The sequence below is a fragment of the Theobroma umbraticum genome, unplaced genomic scaffold, assembly GCF_002168275.2.
Source record: "Theobroma umbraticum cultivar Fairchild unplaced genomic scaffold, ASM216827v3 scaffold_204.0, whole genome shotgun sequence".
Lineage (NCBI taxonomy): Eukaryota > Viridiplantae > Streptophyta > Magnoliopsida > Malvales > Malvaceae > Theobroma > Theobroma umbraticum.
In genome coordinates, this window is record NW_018397267.1 from 1,376,510 (window position 1) to 1,393,018 (window position 16,509).

General features: G+C 38.1%; 4 protein-coding genes and 1 pseudogene across 7 annotated transcripts in view; 1 reads left to right on the top strand and 4 right to left on the bottom strand.

Moving 5' to 3' along the window:
* The window catches only part of LOC110424438 (transcription factor DYT1-like), a 1,614-nt gene extending 170 nt beyond the window's left edge, over nucleotides 1-1,444 (top strand). The window contains exons 2-5 of one of the 2 annotated variants that reach the window (XM_089784986.1): nucleotides 87-306; nucleotides 438-611; nucleotides 721-897; nucleotides 1,225-1,444. In XM_089784986.1, coding sequence (XP_089641112.1) covers nucleotides 118-306; nucleotides 438-611; nucleotides 721-897; nucleotides 1,225-1,323 — 639 coding nt within the window. In that variant the 5' untranslated portion in view covers nucleotides 87-117 and the 3' untranslated portion in view covers nucleotides 1,324-1,444. Of the gene's footprint in view, nucleotides 1-86; nucleotides 307-437; nucleotides 612-720; nucleotides 1,042-1,224 lie in introns of those variants that run through there. The other variant, XM_089784985.1, reaches the window with a different exon arrangement.
* A 1,581-nt stretch (nucleotides 1,445-3,025) lies between these two features.
* On the bottom strand, nucleotides 3,026-4,279 carry LOC110424437 (serine protease, putative (Protein of unknown function, DUF538)). The gene is made up of 2 exons (XM_021438996.2): nucleotides 3,617-4,279; nucleotides 3,026-3,333 (listed from the first exon to the last, which is right to left on the bottom strand). The coding sequence occupies exons 1-2, from the start codon at nucleotides 4,044-4,046 to the stop codon at nucleotides 3,278-3,280; spliced, it is 486 nt and encodes a 161-aa protein (XP_021294671.1). The 5' UTR covers nucleotides 4,047-4,279; the 3' UTR covers nucleotides 3,026-3,277.
* A 1,020-nt stretch (nucleotides 4,280-5,299) lies between these two features.
* Nucleotides 5,300-6,884, bottom strand: LOC110424117 (uncharacterized). Its single transcript, XM_021438619.2, has one exon. It carries the CDS (start codon nucleotides 6,622-6,624, stop codon nucleotides 5,587-5,589), a length of 1,038 nt encoding a protein of 345 aa, XP_021294294.1. The 5' UTR covers nucleotides 6,625-6,884; the 3' UTR covers nucleotides 5,300-5,586.
* A 606-nt stretch (nucleotides 6,885-7,490) lies between these two features.
* LOC110424247 (sister-chromatid cohesion protein 3-like) lies at nucleotides 7,491-10,309 on the bottom strand (annotated as a pseudogene). Its single transcript, XR_016351743.1, has 7 exons — nucleotides 10,087-10,309; nucleotides 9,869-10,005; nucleotides 9,558-9,769; nucleotides 8,982-9,085; nucleotides 8,750-8,887; nucleotides 7,973-8,470; nucleotides 7,491-7,806 (listed from the first exon to the last, which is right to left on the bottom strand). The product of XR_016351743.1 is annotated as a sister-chromatid cohesion protein 3-like (transcript).
* Nucleotides 10,310-11,849: 1,540 nt separating this feature from the next.
* Nucleotides 11,850-12,931, bottom strand: LOC149526667 (sister-chromatid cohesion protein 3-like). 2 transcript variants are annotated; one of them, XM_089784848.1, is made up of 5 exons: nucleotides 12,730-12,931; nucleotides 12,536-12,648; nucleotides 12,368-12,459; nucleotides 12,255-12,290; nucleotides 11,850-12,022 (listed from the first exon to the last, which is right to left on the bottom strand). In XM_089784848.1, the coding sequence occupies exons 1-5, from the start codon at nucleotides 12,845-12,847 to the stop codon at nucleotides 11,860-11,862; spliced, it is 522 nt and encodes a 173-aa protein (XP_089640974.1). In that variant the 5' UTR covers nucleotides 12,848-12,931; the 3' UTR covers nucleotides 11,850-11,859. The 2 variants fall into 2 exon arrangements, with proteins under 2 accessions (XP_089640974.1, XP_089640973.1); XM_089784847.1 differs by having other exon boundaries at nucleotides 12,536-12,657.
* Nucleotides 12,932-16,509: the final 3,578 nt, after the last annotated feature.

Genomic DNA, 16,509 nt, shown 5'->3' on the forward strand with positions numbered 1-16,509 from the left:
TATGTATGTATGTATAACAGTTCTCCCTGTGTCCAAGTTTTAGTGTTGCTAGTGCTCTGAATTGCTATCTGCGTTTTGGATATCAGGACTCAGGAGAGCAGTAGCAAGACTCCATAGATGGAATTTGGAGGCTCTGGCATGAGTGACCGAGGTCCCAGAAGAGGAAGAATGGGCCGGAGAAGGCTTGAAGATGATGAGGAGGACCCAGAGTTCATATCAAAGAACCTCCATGCCGAGAGACGGAGGAGGCAGAAACTCAGTGACAGGCTCCTGACTCTGCGTTCATCAGTCCCAATAATCACAAATGCAACTACCCAAAACCCATAACATTCTTATTTCCAATCTCCAATTTGCTATTTTACGTTCCGAACACTTCCACAATGTCTTATCAGATCCTTCTAACAATGTTTCTTTCCACCTCTTGTTTCTGGTTGTAGATGAACAAAGCAACAATAATTGAGGATGCAATTACTTACATCCAAGAGCTGCAGAAGAGTTCACAGGTTCTCACTGAACAGCTACTCGAAATGGAAGGATCGTCTGAAGAGGGAGGAAAGCCAATGGCAAATGAAATTGATGCTGCAGAAGATATGAAGAATTATGGGATCAAGGTTGTTCACCCCAATATCTTTACGTGAATCATAGTCACATTATATTTGGTCTTATCACAACATGATCTTTTTCACTCATCAATGTCTCTATCAATTGTGATGTTTCTAGGAAGACGTTAATGTGACCAACATTGACGGCAACAAGCTTCTGATAAGAATCATCATTGAGAAGAGAAGGGGTTGCTTCACTAAATTGATAGAAGCCATGAATTATCTGGGCTTTGAGCTTTGTGAAACTAATGTTACCACATGTAAAGGAGCAATGCTCTTTTCATCCTGTGTACAGGTAAGTTTAGCAAGTACAAAACTATCTCCAGAAGTAGTTGCAGAAACCTTAACATCTCCTCTGTACCACCATGTGATGGCAACAAACCCAAAATTGGTACATAACCCTTAACATGAATTCCCTATCAATAATTGATCTTTGCCCTTTTTTCAGTGAAATATCTCATTTCTGTTGCTTCCTTTTTAAAAAAAATATTAGAAAAAAATATGCCCAATGTACTGTAGTTGTCATGTGCACTATCTCAAGAATCGCCTCTCTATCCTTTGCGCACCTTTATAAACCTAAATTATCCAGCTAAAGCTTATGTTACATTCATTATGATTTCAGGAAACTTATGGGGATAATCTCATGGTAGAGCAGACCAAGGAATTTCTGTTAGAGATCATGAGAGGCATTAGAGACTGTTCTGAATGTGCTACTGATTAGTCTCTCTGGTTTATGAATTTGGGAAGACAATTCTAGGATCACAGTTTATTTTATCCAATAACATACTGAATTGTAGCAGTAATAATATGACTTAGCAGAAATTTATTGCTTATCATGGTTGAGAGGGAATCTTGATTATATTGAGAAGAACAAAAGACGAAAATGTTGCTTGATTATTTTAGAATTTCAATTTCCGTGTCTGCTGACAACTGTTCAATTGACGCTGAAAATTTGACTATTCAATTTGTTTAACAATGATCAATCATTCTGCTAAGTGCTAAGAGAGAAGTGGAGATATTTGGTTATAACTTCAAATGTTACAAGGACAGAGACAAAAGAATATGGACTAGTACTGAAGAACGTCAACTTTTATGGCTTTGTTGAATCCAGCTTTCTAGCTTGGCTTGGGTGAAGTTGCTGCATTGATGGCCATGCTTCCATCAATCCAAGAGCAAACGGCTTATTCTGTGTTGAAAGCTATCGTATGGAACATAGTTGTTAGTTCTTGTCATTTTGTTGATTCCTCACATTCTGTAAAGAAAATTAAATTGAAGAGTATCTGGGGAGTAAATCTTCTATATCTCCCCAGAATATACCTTTCCTGAACACGACCTCCCCTCATAAAATATTGGGTTATGCTAAGATCTAACATTTAAACAAATGGAACAGTTTCCCAAGTTTTCTAACCAGCATGCTACCAACTCTCTTAAAATATGCAGGACAGTCAAGATACAGTCCAAGCTTCCTTCTCTATATATATGACCAACCCTTATTTCTTGGCAGGGATTAAAAGTTTTACCCGGCTTTTTGAGTTTCATGGCTCGGATTCATCACCTTTGTATTGTTTTAGCTGCCGGGTTTTTCAGCTTCATTGTCATGTTTCAAGCAACAGATGGTTCCAGGCTCACTCCACCAGAAGCTGGGATAGATGCTGATCCACCGGATGTCAAAATGATAGCAGAGGGGCCAGTGATTAGAGCCATTGGAAAGCATTCTTCACTTGATAAGTCTGCAGCAGGCGGAGATGTCATCCTTGGAGGATTTGTGATGGCTGTGGTGGTGGCAGTTGTTTGCTACCTTCGCATCACAAGAAAGAGCCAAGAGGCCTATTCCTAGTTTCCAAAGCCCTTGCCAGCTTAGTAATAGAATTTTGGAACGTAAACTACTTACTGTCATATTGTTTAAGATGGAGGATGGATTTTTTGTAGTTAGCAAGTTGCTTGATAGAAATTCTGAAATTACACAACCTCAGAACATGGTAAAGTAGTAGAATACATTTATATACATGATTACTTTAAATTTTTATGTTTCTGATACAATAATTAGCAGTGTCCTACCATTTTTGGAAGCCTCCCAATTGAAAATTCATTCTGTAAACTATGGGGCTCACGTAATCATGGTGTTGCTCTATGTATATACTCAAGAGTTATGCTTACAGTAAAAACTAAACCCTGAAAAGATGATTTACATATCAAATAATAGCAGCAATTTTCCTTTACATTTCATGCGTGATATTGAAGATCAATGCCAAAAACCAGCGTCAGCAGGAGGAGAATTTTCTGTTTTCTAGATAAGAAGTGCTGCTAACTGACACTTGAGAATGAGCAAAATTAGCATGAGAATAGCAATCTAAAGCGGTGATTGAGATCCCCCTAACTTTTAGCTTGGAAGTTTAAGAAGATGAAGCTTTACTGAGAAGACAAGATAAGTGAAAGAGAAAATCATTCAAGATGTTTATCATCAACAGCTTTATGAACTCCAAAAATTTTGGTCACTTGATTGTGAAATCTTATCTTCCATTTTTTCCATCTTTACATCCCTACAAATACCATCTTCAAACTATATTCCATATATTGTTTTGGGAATTTTGAAAAGTAAAAGAAAAGCACAAAAAACAAATGGAAATAAAAGAAGGAAATCAAAATCTCTCTTGAATAATGAAGCAATGGAATTTTCATCTCTGATCTTGAAATCCCTTCTTCTTCCTTCCAACCTTCTCTACCAGAACTTCTGCATTTAACAGCCATTTTTAGATGAAGTAAGAACACTTAACTCCTCAAGATTCTCACAAACACAACCAAAGAACACTAATCCTAAGCAAACAGAATAAACTTAAAGAGATGAAAACTCCAAAAGACAACTTTTTCCTGGCTAAGAGATTATGTTTTCACATAGTTTCTCTGCCAACCAAAACAGAGGAAATAAGCACAATAAATAAATTCATGGTCCAAATCAATCTCGGAAAAACCCAAACAAGATCAATCAGAAAGGATTAGAGGGAGAAGACAATTACCTTGAGGCTTGCAAACAGGAGGGTCTTCAAAGAGAGAAAGAGAGAGCTGCTTATGAGCAACACCAATATCAAACAAGATAAGCCCAGAAGAAGGATCGTTCACTATGATACCTTTAACAGGCAACCACAAAAATAGCTCTTCCTGAGAGAGCCCTTCAAGCCCCACAAGCCCACCATAGCTGAGGTTAGCTCTCACCACCCGGTCAAAGTGCACTCTACCATCAAACTTGGCCATGCATGGCGTTTCCAGGTGAACTTCCAAGCGACCATCAGGGCCAAGTTGGTAGGATTTGACATTGTCTGGGAAGAGACCAGCAGGCAGGCCTTGGCTCTGGAGGAGATCTTGTATGGAGGAGGTGACTGTGAGAGGGAGGAGAAGAAAGAGAATGAAGAAAGATAAGGGTGTCAGAGTTTTCAGAGATAGAGACATTGTTCGGAGGATCTTGAGAGACAGAGACAGAAACTTGTGATGCTGAGTTTTTTCAAGGGTTTAAAAGATTTTGATTTAAGGGTGTTTTATATGGAAGTAGGGGCCAGGGAGGACTGCCCAATTTCTTGGCTGGCAATCTTAATTTCTATTCACCAAACTACCCTTTCTCAGTCTCTTACACTTTGTAGTTCTTGCCTGCTTGATGATCATATCTGGAGGGTGACTTGGGAAATCTAAAATTAGCAGAAGGTTTGTGAAAGGAATCTGACAACAATAAACAACAGTTTGTCACTCAGCCTGGGGGCGGCCAACAATGATCAGGGCAGCAGCTGCATGCCCCAGCGTGAAGATTACGAGGTTTGACAGCTTTCCTAGACTTCTTTCTGCTTTTGTTTTCCCCTTAATTTAAGTTTGTTAACCATTATCCCAATTACTAGTACTAGTTTTAAGTTAATCTCTGGATGACAAAGGATGCTTAACTCCCTTAAACAATGGGAGTCTTGACACGTAAACAGGTTACAAAACAAGAAAAAAAAAAGGCTTTGAATTAAGGTAATTAATCGGTTGCCACATTAATAAACAAAATGATTTATATACTTCTTTATCGTCTGGTATAAACAAGAACCACTTTCCTTCTCTTTATGACTTTTCCTACTGCTCTGATGATATCCTTGTAAATGTATTGATTGGAATGTCTGGTGCTTTCTTTGACCTGACCCCATTTCTGCTCGCACTTTCTCACTTTTCTTTTGGTTGTTCCCGGCATTGGTTTCTTTAATTAAAGTTATGTTAGTAACTTTTTCGATTCAAATTGTGTAGAAATTTATCTGCTGCATATCTTGTGTATGCATTTTCATTTCCTTCTGATATGAAGAAATGAACAACAGTAGTGCAGAAATATTTGAAGAGTTCGAATAAGTTTGCAACTGTTCAGGCACTGGTGGAATATGATGTTAGTAACTCCACAAGCATTCTCAAGTAATAGCCATCAAATTTAAGTTGCTGCCTATCTTATATAATCAATTATAATAATGATGTCTGTCAAGCAATTGTTGAAATTGGCCAGCTGATGCCTTGACAGCAGTTTTCATCTCTTAATTAGAGAATGCTGCAAACCTCAATCCCCTTTTAAATCTTGCTTTTTCTTCTTCTTTGGTCACCATTATTCTTTGGTTTTAGGAAAGAGTTAAACAATGATGTATATACCTAGAAAATTGTCTGTGGTTCAACATTTGGAGGCAAGACCAGAAACATGAGGGACCAATTTCTCAGAATATCATGTACAACTTACAGATTTTTACATCAGTTAATCACTTGCAACATTTGAAGCAGTACTTCAGAATTATTCAAACCAGCTGCATACAACTTTCAAGAAAAGAAAAGAAAAAGAACAGATTAGATGATGGATCTAGTGGGAGTCATGGAGGAAACACTTACTTGCAGATAGAATTGCTCACACTGCTGCAAATTTCATTAATTACAGCTTTATTTATTGCGACCATTTTGGCTAAAAGCAAAGAAAAGGGAGAAAAAGAAAGAATCAATTCAGCCATGAATATTCCTCACGATACTCCACCTGCCTACATATATGCTGTTCCTGATAGTGCCTTTCATAATTAAAGATGGGATGCTCGTAACTACCTCCATTGCCCCATCGTCCACCGTAAGAATATGAACTACCAAAAAGATAATCTGCAGTCCCCTCCCATAGGCAGTTGTCATTGCTCACTTTACTACAAACTCCCTGACAATTCCTATAATCGTTCTCTCTCTTTGCACGGGCCAAGCAGGGCCAGTAACCAAACAAACTTTCACAAAGGTCCATCGCTTCCAAGCCGTACCCTGGAGGAATTTGAGGCACCCTCTTTTCATATTCATTCCCATGACCACTCCCAGAAGAGTAACCATCGGGATAGTTTTCCTTGCTGTCTTCACCTTGGTATGAATCTACAGGCTTCTCTTTGGAATCGACATTATGATCTCCACTACTGCCCTGGGATTGCTGCTCTTGATCTTTGGCTGTGGCGGTTTTGCTTCCATTGCTAGGTTTGGCTACAGGTTCATCAACTCCATCTTTCCCATAAGGCGACTCGATGGACCCATAAGAAAAATTATTCAAGGATAGATCATTGGAATCCACTGACGAAGGAGGATAACATATCCCCTCTGAAGGGGGCAGAGGTTTGCCGTATGTTGCATCAGGATCATAGCCGCCCCCATAAGGGGTCGGATCATACTCTTCGAACGCAGGCGCGTTGAACTCTGAGACAGAATATGAGACAATAAACCGAGTCTTACCGGTAGTGTAATCGCCTCCATAAGGATCTAGGCCATACTCAACATAGTTAGGCTCACTGCAAGTGTATGATGAGTATGAAACTATCGACTGACCAATATCAGGATCATAAGCACCATAACAGGGAGCTGGATCATACTCGAAAGAAGCGCAATCGTTGTATGCATAGCTAGAATGAGAAGCTAAGGATTGTGATGGAAAAAAATCACTGTTAACACCATACGGAGTTTGATAATACTCACCGAAATTAGCATCATAATAGCTGGAGCTGTAATTGGCCATTATGGATTCATCAATATTCTTACTTGCAGTAAGCAAATTCTAGCAGAGCAAGAGAAAAATGGGTTTTTCTTTTTCTGCAAATTGCTCAAGCCATCTAGTTTCTGTGTCTTGAAAAGACATCATTATCTCTACCACACAAGACTTTATCTTATTGGAGAGATAAGGTTTCTGCACATGTGAGAAGAATGGTGAAATTGGACCTTTGATAACTACAGCTCAACTATTGTTTTTATTTGGAAAAAGATTACCACGTGAGACACCAACATCGTACCTTCAAGCAACGAGTATAAAACTAGTGGTTCATTGCTCTTAATCTACTTGCTAAATGAGATTGTCAAAATCCCATAATTGAACACATTACCTTTTTCTTTATGTCAATAGCACTAGATCCTAAAGAGATGGAACTGATCATCACCCAAAAAAAAAAAGGAATCCTAGCAGATTTTCCTAAATGGTTTTTCATGTTTCTTGAGAGGGTATTGCAAAGATGGTTAGGGAGAGCAGCTGGCAAGTCCTATCCCGGGCTTAACATGTTCTAACAAGGAATGAATGTGGACAGGTATGATCTTGACTTCTTTATTTTCCTTTTTGTTTTTTAATTTGTTTTCTTTCTCGAAATATTTGGGCAAATAATGCAGAGTGTTATCCCTTAAAACGAGGTGATAGGAACCCTTTGAAGATAGCTTAAGTCTGCGCAATTTGCCAATATGTCCACATTCTTGCGTCATTGACAAATATATCTGCTATAAAAGGCACACAGTTTCCATCCCACGCGCCACCCCCCCCCAAAAAAATGATAATAAAACAAAAGGATCGGCAGCAATCTCCTTACTAAGTTATCCACTTGCTACTCTTCCTCTCCATGTTATCAACCCGTCTCAACAAATAAATAACTAAATATCTTGCGAGTTCACCAAGAGAAGGCTCATAGCAGGAAAAGAATCCACCACGTGCAAGAAAACACATTACTTATTCTGAGCAGAGATAATAAAAAGTACATTATAAGAAGTCATAAAAAGCATATTTATACCCTGTAGATTATGCAGCAAGGGAATCTCCTCTCAAAGGTTTACATTGGTCTGTGGTGTCTTCAAGGGTACTGCTTCACCATGAGGACAGATTGGATGACAAGATTTTAGAGTAGCCATCATCCCTTGTTTCCACCAAAGGTCTGTAAAGTCCCTTGTTTCCATAAAAAATTTAAGTTAGCAAACCACAAGAAAAGAGGCACCGGGTGAAGAGCATTCTCAAGTCACCTATTCTTAACATGGACAAAAGCATTTAAAAGAGTCAAAATTCCACTTTACATTCAAAGGAATCAACTAATGGATTTCGAGTGCATTGGTACCTTGAAAACCTTCATTCTTTGCTCACTGTCAAGGCATTGTAAAATGTCTAATAGGGGTGCCACCTATCGGGATCTTCATCTGTATGGACATTCTCCATCCGTTTCTGGACATCTTTTTGACTCATGCAAAGCAATAAAATATTGAAACGACTAGTAGTGATTAAAGGAATACATTGCTTCAGGAATTGAATAGAGTACTTCTAGGTGAGGATATCAGGACATGAGAATTTCTTACATGTCCAGACCATCAGATATAGGAAGTTCCGAAACAAAATTACACACAGCGGGCTCCAGAGAAGACAACTGTTTTGAAGCATCTTCAAAGGCATACTCAATCCCTTCCTTCACAGTCTTTAAGATATCTGATCTGTGCTTGTTGTGAGCAGCACCCTCAAATGTTCCAGCAGGCTGCACAGCCAGGCCTTCGCAATCTTGAAAAGACTTGCATCTTAAGGATTCATTGTCAATTTTGGAGAGTTCCATAAAATGCTGGTAGGCCTGATTCAAATAAGATGTTGGTTGACCTCTAAGAATTTGACAGTTTTTAAATAAACAAATGGTGACAAACAAAACACATTTGTGTGGTCACAACTTATAAGAAGGACTTTAGACTGCATAGGTTAAAGAAAGATTTGGCAATAATTATGATATACCATTCAAACTTGAGGAGGTGTGGTGGATGCAAATGTTCCAAACAAGAAGCCTTGGAAATAAACACATATAAGGCAGCATGATTGTATAAATTTTGGTATACTAATAAAAGGTCATGAGTCCTACCCTTTTCAATGCTTCTAGAAAGATGCTAGAGATATCATCGTCGGTTTTCTTCAGAACTGTGATTAAATTGTTAACGATCTCCGCCATGCTACTTCCATGCATCACAAAATGAGAAATAACGTTGGGAGAAAGAAACTCCTGCAACAGCAATCGGCATCAAACAAAGAATGGTACTTCTATATTTAGAGTAAAAGAGTGTTAAGGAAATAATGATTCCATCTGATACACTGACCTTGGGACTGTATCTGTAGCAATCAACTTTGCAGCAGCAATCATGGCAGCATCTCTCTGTCTCCTCTACATACTCTTTATCCACATCTCCATCTTCTGTCTCATCTGTCACAAACATTTTTAGCAAATATATCTATCAAGGAATCCAATGAAACTTCCTAAAAGGCATTACTAAATCAAAGAAAAACAGTCAACTACAACTTCCAGTTCCAGCTCTTGAAGACACTGTCAGTATGTCTCTACCCAATAATCCAATTGCAGACAAGTTACGGATATCAAACATTGTGCTCAGCAGAGGAAATTAAAGAAATCAGTCACTTGAAATATTGAACAACTGCTCACAGAGTCCCCAAAACTTTTCAGGAACAGGGGTACTCAGACAAAATCCTAAAATTTCAAGCTTTGTTGAAGAGAATTCTCTCTTTCTAAACATAAACCACAAGTCTGTAGCATAGTACAAACCTGAGTAATAACACAAGCTTCATTAGTTGGAACTAAGAGAATATTCAACATATCTTCTTCAAAAGACATGAACATAGCTTGTTAAAGTTCACGTATTACAGCAAAAAAGGCTTACTTTACAAGCTAGTACAGTTGCAGATTTATTGTCTTCCCCAACTTTAGGATAGGTGTTGAGAAAGTATTCAAGTTCCTCAAACAAGGTCTCACGTTTTGATAGATGAGAAGGTAAGGATGCCTCAGTGACAGTTTCACTATTTTTAATTGCATTCAGCCATTCAGGGACCATGCTATTCGCAAGTAAATATTCAGAAGCAGAAAACTGGTGACCTGAATGGGCATGAACAACCAAGCTAAGAACAAATGCATTTGAAAGGAGGCTAGGAAAGGCACAATAATGAATTCTTGAGGATTGTTAACGTAACACACCTCATCATCAAGGTTTCTGAAGCTATGAAGACCTGTGATTATATCTTCATATAAGCTCTCATTCAACAGAGGCCTAGACAATTGAAGCTCATAGAACCTTTTCAAATTTACGAGAAGGTATACTCATCCTCACCATCCTGTAAATCTAAAACTCATTAATTTTTTTCCATATGGAACATAAGGCCAAAATAATAAAGAAAGGGAGTGGTGAGAAGTACCATTACTTCCTTCATTGCAGATTTAAGCTTAATAGTAAGTTCATCTTCAAGATCCTTCAATTTGTTGTGGGAAAAATCTTGCAGCTCCCCTGGACTTTCAGTGCAACAAAACTGGAAAGCTTTCAGACTTGATCTCAGTGCATCCTTCTCACCATGTTTAAAGAATGCATCTATAATGAGCTGCACAACAACTTTGAAATTCTGAAAGAAATGCATGTCAGAACTTTATATAAATTTGAGGTAAAAATTGTATCTAATAACTTCCATCAACATTTACTTCTATCACCCCACCTCCTCCTGTGTCTTTAGAGAATAAAGCTCAAGGCTCATATGCACAAAATTCTGAAAGAAATGCATGTCAGAACTTTATATAAATTTGAGGTAAAAATTGTATCTAATAACTTCCATCAACATTTACTTCTATCACCCCACCTCCTCCTGTGTCTTTAGAGAATAAAACTTAAGGCTCATATGCACAATGATTTCAAGCAGCGATAGTACTCTTTCCTTGTCTGCCAAGAATTTAAGTAGAAAAGATGGGTACTTCTTCATCATGGCAATTGTCATATCCCGTCTGTTGTTCTCAAATATTTCCTGATGTTTGGGGTAAAAAGGAGGAAGGGCAAGATTAGGAAGAGAAAGAAATTATGTTCTTTTTGAGCTTTATTGTTACATTGCTTTTGATTGTCAATAAGAACAGCTTTCCTAACTGATGCAGAAAGAAGTCCAATCAAGTTTGTAGCATCCTCCTTGGTTAGCTCAACTAATGGATTCACATCCAAGAGCAGACCGATGACACTTCCAGTCCTCCAAGTGAAATATAAATTGACATCTTAGGAAACAAAAACAGCTTATAATATTAGAGAAAAACCATTTCAATATGTTAGATTTCTTATTTGATGGTTAAAATTTTCTTTGACAGCAGGGCAGGTACGTTAAAAGTTATCCCAAGCTTCATTTAAAGATAAGCCAGTTTCCTCTTGCCCAACATAAACCTGCCTCATGATGACAGTCAAGCAATATCAGCCAATCTTATATCATTGGCCAGGTTGGCCAGCCTGCATGTGCTCTAAAAATTCTAGCACACCTTCATGGCCTTCATGTAATCCCAAACAGCATCTAGGACATAGAGACTTAAAATTGAATTTGTTGAATGTTTTCTTAGTATCTGTCGCATTCTGCCAAGATGGATCTGACCATCATTTCCTGAGATGGATATCGTTGTCAGCAGACAATATTCGTTGATGTAAACGGTGGTTCATAGGGCATGAAAAAGTCCCAAAAATATCAAACCTTTCGGGCCAGATTGGAAGCTATTAAATTTCTGAGCAATCAAGTGATCATATAGTAGTTCCCCGATAGCATGCCTGAATTCTGGCTTATAATCAACAAGCAGATCATCATACAAGGGATGCAAGTTGTCGTCAGGTAGAAGCCAATGTCAGCAAAGATGACACAGAACCTGTTTTCAACGGAAAAGCATTGCACAAATATGTCTGCAAGTATTCATCGCGCAAGAACAATGCAGGGTACAAACAAATCCAAATGCCAAGTGACTGTATGCACACCATCCGAATGTTGGGATCAATGTCTTGGTACCGATGCTTAAACAACCTTCATAAGGCAGTAGTAAGAACAAACTAGATAAGACAGAATACAAGAAGACTTTAACAATCTGACTAATGTACCAAGCTATACAGAAACTCTCCTGTGAATATATTTTCGACCATCTGCACTGTCAGATTAATCCTTTCCTGAGTTCTCAATAACCTGTCATTTAGTTGTTCCCCTTGGTTTTTTTTCGGATTTTTTAGCATTTAACTGTCTTTGAGTTGTGTATCGCTGTTCAGCGAGTGTTTTTGCATCAGAAATTAAGGACGTGACTAGTTGGAGATCCATCAGCAGAGCGGCTTGACAGTAAGCTCTTGGAGGAGTGCTGCATAGTGTTGGAAAAACCAGAGAAACTAAATCATCATCATAACATTCCACAAAATCTAGCCACGATCAGAAAAAAATGTTAAAATGCTGTTAAGCAGTGACCATGAAAGTGCTATGATGTAATCCATGCATTTGTCAAACAAAACAGCATCAAAAAGCGGCCCGTGCTGGCACTCAACAACCAAATTATCCCAGAATGAAACAAGATTCTCCTTGAACTTCTTAAACACCTTGCCTTTTGGAGTTTGGTAACCTTCAACTTCTCCCTGAAATTCCACACCATATGATTAAACTTAGCAGAAATGAAAACAAACAGTACTAAATAAAAAGGCACATAGCTTACGTTTCTACAAGGTCAACCAGAGCAACGTCAACATCACCAACATTAGCCTCATCAACAAACTCTTCCTTGGGGTTACACCTAGCTCCACCTGCCTGCACAATCCCACATTTAAAAAAAAAAAAAGGAAAAAGAAAGAAAACTTTTGTCTGAAAATTTTGCCATTAGTACCTGAAACAGTGTTGACAAGAGTTCCAACATTGAAGCTTTAGGTTCCTCCTCGTACCACTCAACCCAAATCCTGGCAGCTTCAGGGATATGTTTCCCATCTCCTCTGATAACCTCTGCAGGAACTAATCCCGTAATCTAAGGGAAAAAATGAACACTGAAAAACAGCAGGAAATCATAGCAAATATAAGTAGTACCAATCAAACTCTCATTCCTCTCAGAAGCTCGAGTTCGCTTAGCTTCGGGACCCGTCGGCTTCGCCTGTACTGCTGGGCTTCCATTGTTACCGCCAAGCTCGCGAATCCTTTCCTGCATTTGTTGTAAATAATAAACACGTTTAAGTTTTGAATTACGTACACAGAGACAAAAAAAAGGGTCTGACTCGAGCGGGGGCGACAGGACTAACTAAACCAAGCGGCGAGTGGGACAGAGGGAAGCAAGAGGCGCGTCGTCATCCACTGCTGGCAGCCTTTTCACTTTTTGTCTTTTTCCTTGTCTTTAACCCGAGGAATGGCACTCAAAGTCAAGACCAGGAAGAGACAAAACAAGTAAAAACGAAACACAAGCACTGTCAAAGATTCACTGCACTTTTTTCTTTTCACTCCTAACTCCGAAGATTGATGCCGCCGCTGCACCTACCTAGACAAGAAAAACCGTACAGATCACAGAGTAAATCAAATAAGAACCAAGAAACAAAGAATTAAGTAACAAATTACACAGAATAATAAAAAAAAGTTTTGGGAGAAGGGAGAACTTTTCCATAAAGGATAAGATGAGCTTGAGCAGTTAAAGAGACAGGTCACCTAAGTTGGAGTTAGACAAATCTGGACAAGACAAAACAATTCTGAAAGTACAATCCAACTACTCTCTCCATCCACGTTAGGGCCCTTTACTTTGGGGTCTAAGTTTAAGCCCAAAATTGCAATCACTCAATAGTTCCAGCTATCAGCCATCTTCAAAAAGGCCATGAAATAATACACAAAATATCAAAGAAAGAGAAATTAAGAATATGTGGGTGATGGTTCTCTCAATGGCTTGAATGGTTGATAAATATTATAGAATTATTGTACACGGTAGAATGGAAGCTTGGTCTCCGCCGGAAGCATACTCATTCCTGCATATGCCACATCTTCCCTTTTCTTCCAACATCCTCAATAATATTTGCTGGAAATGGTTGGCCCCTGTCACTGCATAATACAAGAACCAATATAATCATTAAGCCTTGGACCATATATTGAGTAATATATTGTATATAAGAACATAGTGATGGTTGCAATATAAGGCAAGGCCCAATTTTATTTTATTTTTTTGAAGTTTATTACGATGATGAGAAGGGTCGAACCCTCTCCAAGGCCCATTGTCAGTGGACTGGCAACGGCATTAGTACAAAACTTCGACCGTCAATTTGAAATGTGAGTGACTTTAAGATATGCTTTTCACCCCCACCAAATTGCCCAGAAACATGCCTAGAAAAATCTCATTTGATCATATCAGTACTTTACTGTTACATAGTCAAATATAGTCAGTCACTCTCTCACCAGATTCTTCGAATATTTTTCTTCTCACGGGAGTAACCAAGAAAATGCAGCTGAAACTCAAACGAATCTTTAAAAGGGAATGAAGTCTAAATCATGAAGACTAAATCCTGCAATGTGCATTGACAAAATGGTAGCAGTAGTATTTTAAAGATTAGGTTCATATTACATCATACCATCAAAAGCACTGTTCAAGGAAATCAAGAACAGGCCTAACTAGAAACGTCAATGATAATGTTAGTCTCCCAAAGTGAAATTAAATAAATGAAATCACTGTTATTTTAAGTATAATCGTTTGACCCAATCTTACATTATATCAGTAGTTCAACAAAACGCGTTTGTTTTTAGAGGGTAGGCATGAGGAAAAGGGAGGAAAGGAACACTAAGAAACAGTGGAAGCAATTAAACCAACTCTTGTTTATACAGTACGTTTTTGTCTCTTTTTGTGTGATTCTATCTGGAAATTTTGCTCCAGGGATTATTAATTTATTAGTTGCCTGCATTCTTTAATCTTTAATTGGGCTATGCATTTGATAATCATGGGAGAAAGAAGAGAAGAAGGATGGTCCAGATATCCTTTTGTCTTCAAACATAGTAATTGTTTATCTTCAATTTGGCTTAGGCAAACTGAACTGAATTTTAATAGTTTGTCTGTGATTGAACTCTGAGTAAGCCAATGGAATATTGTTTGACTTTAGTTGATGCATCCAAGGCTTTTTTGTATCTACCACATCAAGGATTCCAGGATTTCTACATATCTATCATAACTCCTTTTGCAAAAGAAATTCAACTTGATTATTATGTATCTGGTTGCATTACAATAGTTCTGATCTCGATATCTTGCGCAACGGTCAAGATCATTTCTCTCTACCAAGTTCTACAGGAGCAGTTTAACCTTCCTTTGTGGGTCATTTGGAATGTTGTCCTTGGAGGAAAGCTGTATTGACCCTTTGGAAGGATAAGAAGTTGTGTCAGGTTTTGTTTGACTTAAGCTGGTAACAACATATCCGACAGAATTGTCTAATCTTGTTTCCCATTCTTAATTGTCTTTAAACCCGCATAATACCAAAAAGCTATCCAATATGATTCTTCTTCTACATCATCTTGTTTTTGTTTTCATTTTCATATAGGGTAAGTTACTTAATCAATCATCTCAAAGAAATTCTCTGCGAGGGATTAGCTGCACAGCTTTCTGAACATACAAAAACAAATTTATTGAACCATAACTTTTGGCTCTCTGCACAGCTTTTGCTATGCAGTTTATCTAGTATATATCTATTAGAACTAGTAATCTTTCACTAGCTACTTGGATGTTTCACGAGGTAAGAATTTAAAATGTGAACAGGTAATTTCAGATGAGACAAAAGAGGGGGGAGAAACAAGGAGTGTGGACAAAGTACTGAGCAGGGAAATTCTTTCCCTAGCAATTATGGCAAGAAAGAAATTAAGAAGGAATAAGAAAAAGAGTAGGTCCAACCCGTCTCTCTACCCCTTTTTACCATCATCAAAAACCCTAAAACAACATTTCCTTGTATAACTCATAAACCTGAGTCCATGGCTTTGGAAAGTCCTTTGATCAATTACATTGAAATTGACTCATCTGCCAATTGTTTCTAAATGTGTAATGATCATGTCAAGCTGTGGGGCCTTTCATACCAGTTTCATAAGCTTAGAGAATATAACAAAACTAGCCCCCCCACCCCCCCGCTCCTCCTCCCAATGGATGTGATTGCAAAATTCAAATCCATTCAATCAATTACATTAATTGTCCAGATAGTTGGTGTCAAGTATATCAAAATTCTGACTAATAGTTCAGACTTCACAAAGAAGCTTTAATTGTCAGGGGAGAAGGAAAAGAATTGCATCCACAAGAACAGCTTTACAATCTAATGAATGCCAACATTCTGAAAATGAAAGAAGAAGGAACCGCCAGGTCCACTGACAGAAGAAAACACAGAGAAAATACTGAAGTCATCTTTCACTTGCAGACCAATGTAAAAAGAAATAATCAAGGACATGTGTAAGCATAAGCTAACAAGGAATGACCCTTATTTCAATCAGTGTCCTATAATCCATCTTAAGAATATTAAAGAGAGGGGGAGGGTATTATCCTGGGTCCCTCAAAATGACTACAAAAGCATGTTTCAAACATGGGTCAATCATCTCATGTCAACCCCACCAAAATGGAAGACAAATTTTTTTGGTGACATTTTCATAAGTCCGCAAAACCAATGATGAATGACCTGTCGTGCTTTGGAATTTAGGAGTTTTCTTTCGCTCTCTTTGGTGCAAATTGCATTTCAAAACAAAATTTCAAACCCCATAAAGATAGAAGTCAATCTAGACAGGGATGGCCATGGAGGGAACATGCACCTAATTTTAAAGAGAAAGGGATTACAAGTAATACCATTGGGGTTATATAGTAGGTAAGAGTTACAAGGA

What these genes read in the sequence shown, in the direction of transcription:
- LOC110424437 (XM_021438996.2), bottom strand. Translation starts at nt 4,046, where the DNA reads ATGTCTCTATCTCTGAAAACTCTGACACCCTTATCTTTCTTCATTCTC. An exon ending in TCCTGTTTGCAAGCCTCAAG is followed by an intron (nt 3,334 to 3,616) that starts GTAATTGTCTTC and finishes TGTTAAATGCAG; the next exon opens with AAGTTCTGGTAGAGAAGGTT.
- LOC110424117 (XM_021438619.2), bottom strand. Translation starts at nt 6,624, where the DNA reads ATGGCCAATTACAGCTCCAGCTATTATGATGCTAATTTCGGTGAGTAT.
- LOC149526667 (XM_089784847.1), bottom strand. Translation starts at nt 12,847, where the DNA reads ATGCAGGAAAGGATTCGCGAGCTTGGCGGTAACAATGGAAGCCCAGCA. An exon ending in GAGGAATGAGAGTTTGATTG is followed by an intron (nt 12,658 to 12,729) that starts GTACTACTTATA and finishes TTACGGGATTAG; the next exon opens with TTCCTGCAGAGGTTATCAGA. An exon ending in CTGGTTGACCTTGTAGAAAC is followed by an intron (nt 12,291 to 12,367) that starts GTAAGCTATGTG and finishes GTGGAATTTCAG; the next exon opens with GGAGAAGTTGAAGGTTACCA.